The following is a 5,000-nucleotide window of genomic DNA, read 5'->3' on the forward strand; positions in this document are numbered from 1 at the left end:
GCAGGTCCAGCAGAAAACACTGAGCTTCTCGTGGTGGTTCTCACACCTGCAGGGACGCAGGAGACCAGTTAGAATCTCACGTCAAACAGTCATGATTCTCCAACATTACAGAAGCCCCATGATGCACCTGGTCTGTGATATTGAGGTTTAAAAAACATTTGAAATACAATGAAGTCGTTTGTTTTACTTCTGCCATGATTAACGGATTAAAGGCGACATCGTCGACTATAAAAAGTGTTGATTTCAAATTAAATAAATATTGTCATTTGTTTTGTTTCATTTTGAGTTTTTCTTCCTGAAGGAAGGATCTTTGGATCAGACTCACGACGACTCGTCAGAACCAGCACCGGACCGGGAGAGAAGTTTTCTACGTTGTTTTCATCCACAGAACAAAAGAAAGTTGATTTAACCATGAATCATAATTATCTTTATTTTCAGTTTTACAAACGGTAGATCATTTAAAGTGTTCATGATGTACAAGAGAAGCAACATGTTGGATTTAAAAGAAACACATTTATCATCAAAACAACAGTTTTGTTTGCATAGACTTGTCTTTTATTTTTGCACTTTTATTGTGAAGGGAAACGTTACAGTCGTGAGATTCAAATGAAAATGTTTAGAGTGAAGAAGTTATTATAGTTTTTTAATATCGTTACTGTGTTTTTAAAGTTCATTGTTGATCTTGACATGTATTGTTCATTTTTATTTTAAATCAAAGTGTGACTTTTAAATACTTATGTAACAAACTGCAGGGAAAGTCAAGTAAATACTAGCAATACTAGCGAGTAACTAGAGCTGCTGCGATACTTTCATCTCAGAAGATAGATTTCGATTCTCTTTCATTCTCTCGACGATAATCATTTGATTGACATCTGGTGATTCTTCCACCTTTTCTTCGGTTTAATTAATACAACTTTTCTCAAGCATTAGCTTCAGTTGCTGGAGTCACTGTATCCTCTCGTCCTCAGTCATCATTCTTCCTTTAGCTGTGGAGGACATAACGACTGCTGCCCTCTAGAGGCCGGAGGTTTAGTTGCAACACAAACATGAACAAAGGCTGTGAATATTTAGATGTTAATTGTAAATTGAATTATTTTATCTTAAACTTTATTGAATATAAATGAACCAAAAAAAGATTTACGATGAGAATAAAATGTGATTTGAAAGCCAAAGATGAATCAAATAAAAACATGTTTACTCAAATAAACTCAAAACTATCGAGTATGGATATAGTATTTGGAAAAATATACCTTTTTCCTCAAAGTAATGGCTGTTGTTAGAAACTAAAGACTGTTTTTTATTCGATACAATCATAAGGTGTTGATAATGTGATTCTATCATATCATGATCATAGTGTTTGAAACTCAATCATCTGCTACAGACGTCGGTCGGTTGAACAAAATGTCTTTTTTGATTCTTTCAAGTCTTGACCTTCATTCAACAAACTCACTTGTCCTTGTCGTTGTCCTCGTGCTTGCTGAGGCTGCAGAGCTGCAGCGTGTCCAGCTGCTGCGTGACCTCCTCGGCCCAGCGGCAGTTGACCAGCTCGCGCAGCTGCAGAGGAGCGCTGAGAAGAACATCAGAACCAGATGAATCCAAACACGTTCATCACAATGATCGACGTGAGAAACGTGTCGGGACTCACCGGCAGTGAGGACACTGAGCCCTTTGTTCAGTCAACCATCGCTGAGGGACGATCGTTCAACAAGTCATTAGAAACCAATCCTTACGTTCAAAGATGTGCTTCAACCTACTCGTATGCAGCTGAAGCAGCAGAGCTTGGAGCAGTGAGGACACAGCCGGGCGTCCCTCAGCTTCTCCATGCAGATGAAGCAGCGAAACACCTCCGCGATGCTCTAAACAGACAAACGGTTACACCTGGGATTCGAAATGAGACGTTTATCTGGTCCTGACCTCAACGCTTTGTTCGTCCATGTCGGCCAGTTTGAGCAGATGATCTCAGACAGAAGGAGGACGAGGGAACTTCAGGGCTGAGAAGATCAGAAACAAAGCTTCATTATTTCAACAAAAGGTTTTATAAGAAAGTAAGTAAGTAATTTGTATAGCGCTTTCCTAGACCAGGGTCACAAAGCGCTTAAACAATCAAAACAATATTCAATAAAGTATATACTTTAAAGGTCAAGATAATACTGAGAACACAACAGGAGTTCCAGAAAATCAAGGAAAAGCCTGAACAAATAGAAACGTCTTAAGATGTTTCTTGAAGGAGTCAGTAGATCATCAAACACACATGTTTCTTGAAGGAGTCAGTAGATCATCAAACACACATGTTTCTTGAAGGAGTCAGTAGATCATCAAACACAGATGTTTCTTGAAGGAGTCAGTAGATCATCAAACACAGATGTTTCTTGAAGGAGTCAGTAGATCATCAAACACAGAGATGTTTCTTGAAGGAGTCAGTAGATCATCAAACACAGATGTTTCTTGAAGGAGTCAGTAGATCATCAAACACAGATGTTTCTTGAAGGAGTCAGTAGATCATCAAACACACATGTTTCTTGAAGGAGTCAGTAGATCATCAAACACACATGTTTCTTGAAGGAGTCAGTAGATCATCAAACACACATGTTTCTTGAAGGAGTCAGTAGATCATCAAACACAGAGATGTTTCTTGAAGGAGTCAGTAGATCATCAAACACAGATGTTTCTTGAAGGAGTCAGTAGATCATCAAACACAGAGATGTTTCTTGAAGGAGTCAGTAGATCATCAAACACAGATGTTTCTTGAAGGAGTCAGTAGATCATCAAACACAGATGTTTCTTGAAGGAGTCAGTAGATCATCAAACACAGAGATGTTTCTTGAAGGAGTCAGTAGATCAAACACAGATGTTTCTTGAAGGAGTCAGTAGATCATCAAACACAGATGTTTCTTGAAGGAGTCAGTAGATCATCAAACACAGATGTTTCTTGAAGGAGTCAGTAGATCATCAAACACAGATGTTTCTTGAAGGAGTCAGTAGATCAAACACAGATGTTTCTTGAAGGAGTCAGTAGATCAAACACAGATGTTTCTTAAAGGAGTCAGTAGATCCATCAAGCGCAAAGAGAGAGAAGATGGTTCCAAAGCTTAGGAAAAACAGTCTGGAAGGATTTCTCTCCTCTGGTCCTGAAGTTCAGGAACCATAAGTAGATTCTGATCCACAGACCTCAGAGCCCGAGCTGGGGTGTAAGTCTGGATCAGATCACTGATGGAAGGTCTGACCATGAATAGATCTGAAAGTAAGAACTAGAATTTAAAAATGATCCTGAAAGAAACTAGTGAAGAGTTTGAAGGAGAAATGTGAGTTCTTCTACTAGAGCGGCTCAGAATTCTGGCTGCAGAGTTTAGTATGAACTGCAGGCGAGACACATCCTTAACATTAAACATCCATAAATCTGAGGCTATAGCTTTAGATTTATTGTAGAATTTAACCATCACCGGCTGAACCGGGTCTGCGAGGGTCAGAGCTCAGGTTGAGTCGGTTCTGAAGCTTGAATACGAGTCGATCACATGACAAAGTTTGATTGACAGCAGGAGTAGACGATGATGAAGGCAGAGATTAACTCTCAAAATGTAAAATATTGACTCTTAGAAATCAGACCGATAAGGTCAACATTTAAGACACACGATAAACAGACACACTTGTTGTGTGTTGATGTGTAGAAGTGAGACAGTGTTTGGTGGTTTCATGATTTAAACAAACACAACTTCAAAGAATCTTCGCTGTTGATTCACCACTTGAACCCATGTTGTCCCTGCAGGGATTCTCGTCTACACACAAATATTCAGACATAAACAACCCGTTGTGTCATCGTTTGCTCATCTTAATGGAGGGTTTCAGACACAGTGTTGACAAACAACAGTGTTGACAAACAACAGTGTTGACAAACAACAGTGTTGACAAACAACAGTGTTGACAAACAACAGTGTTGACAAACAACAGTGGTTTTATTTGAGCCCATGACGACACACTTCTATTTACGTTTAGAGTCAAACGAAAAGAGGGATTGAACCCAGCGTCATGTTTGACTTTAGAACAGTGAGTGACACATGTGCAGGACGTGTCGCACATCTTTGAATGATAGAATAAACATGTGTTCAATGAAGGGAAGAATCTGTCAATCAATCCAACACGAATGGTTCCGACCCTGCAGTGACCGACAGCAGCCACAGGATGGAGCTTGAACGTTAGAGCAGCCAAAAGAAGGAAGGAAAATAAACATAAAAGTCAATTCTGGAATAAAACTCTTAGTTTTAATTTGATTGTAAACGGCAGGAGATCGACACGGACCAGAACAGTTTAAGACTTCTTTCCACCGTCTACTGTCTCATGAGTGTTACTTCATTAAATTGTATTGTTGTTTTATTTATTGTTAATATTTCACTATGTTCATTATGTTATTTTATTATATGTTGCCACCGGAAAAGTCGTCTTTCCAACACTGGAATAAAAGTTTTCTGATTCTGATTATATCCTTTTATTTTTCTAATTTTATTTAAAAATAAAAAAAGCATATTTCATACATTTTAAAATAGAAAATGAGAAACATTCTATAAAAACAAAAGGGTTATTATAACATAAATGTTTCATTTAAACTCCATTTCAAACAAATGTAATCTAACTTTATTTTGGAAAACATATGAACAAAAAAAACATTAAAAGGGGAAATTAACAGATAAACATCATTTTAACCCGTTTTGTTCAATTTAAAATCAAGCTTCAGATGATAATATGAACGTTATGTTCAATATTATTTACACATCGACGTGAATCAGAAATATATTTTTTAAAACGTGTATAAATATCAACGCAGACTCAGAACTGATAAAAACAACAACATGTCGAGACAAGAGTATTTTTTAAAGGACTTTGATGGAAACATGAAGCTAACGTTAGCTTAGCCGCCATCACTCACCTCCGCTGCTCTCACGACAACCTGCTCCTCAGACGCGGCTTCTGCTCAACATGTCGCGGGCGTCGATCCACGACTTTATCCA

At 38.1% G+C, this 5,000-nt stretch overlaps 1 protein-coding gene across 1 annotated transcript in view; it reads right to left on the reverse strand.

The window, feature by feature from the left end:
* Positions 1–5,000, reverse strand: part of trim37 (tripartite motif containing 37) — a 20,211-nt gene that overhangs the window by 15,129 nt on the left and 82 nt on the right. The window contains exons 1-6 of the mRNA XM_087808029.1: positions 4,919–5,000; positions 1,915–1,991; positions 1,755–1,856; positions 1,646–1,686; positions 1,451–1,567; positions 1–46 (exon numbers count right to left, since the gene is read on the reverse strand). The exon at positions 1–46 is cut by the window's left edge and continues 42 nt beyond it; the exon at positions 4,919–5,000 is cut by the window's right edge and continues 82 nt beyond it. Of these exons, the coding sequence (XP_087664155.1) occupies positions 1–46; positions 1,451–1,567; positions 1,646–1,686; positions 1,755–1,856; positions 1,915–1,935 (327 nt within the window). The 5' untranslated portion in view covers positions 1,936–1,991; positions 4,919–5,000. The remainder of the gene's footprint in view (positions 47–1,450; positions 1,568–1,645; positions 1,687–1,754; positions 1,857–1,914; positions 1,992–4,918) is intronic.

The sequence above is a fragment of the Callionymus lyra genome, chromosome 14 (genome assembly GCF_982586985.1).
Source record: "Callionymus lyra chromosome 14, fCalLyr1.hap1.1, whole genome shotgun sequence".
In the NCBI taxonomy this organism is placed as follows: Eukaryota; Metazoa; Chordata; class Actinopteri; order Syngnathiformes; family Callionymidae; genus Callionymus; species Callionymus lyra.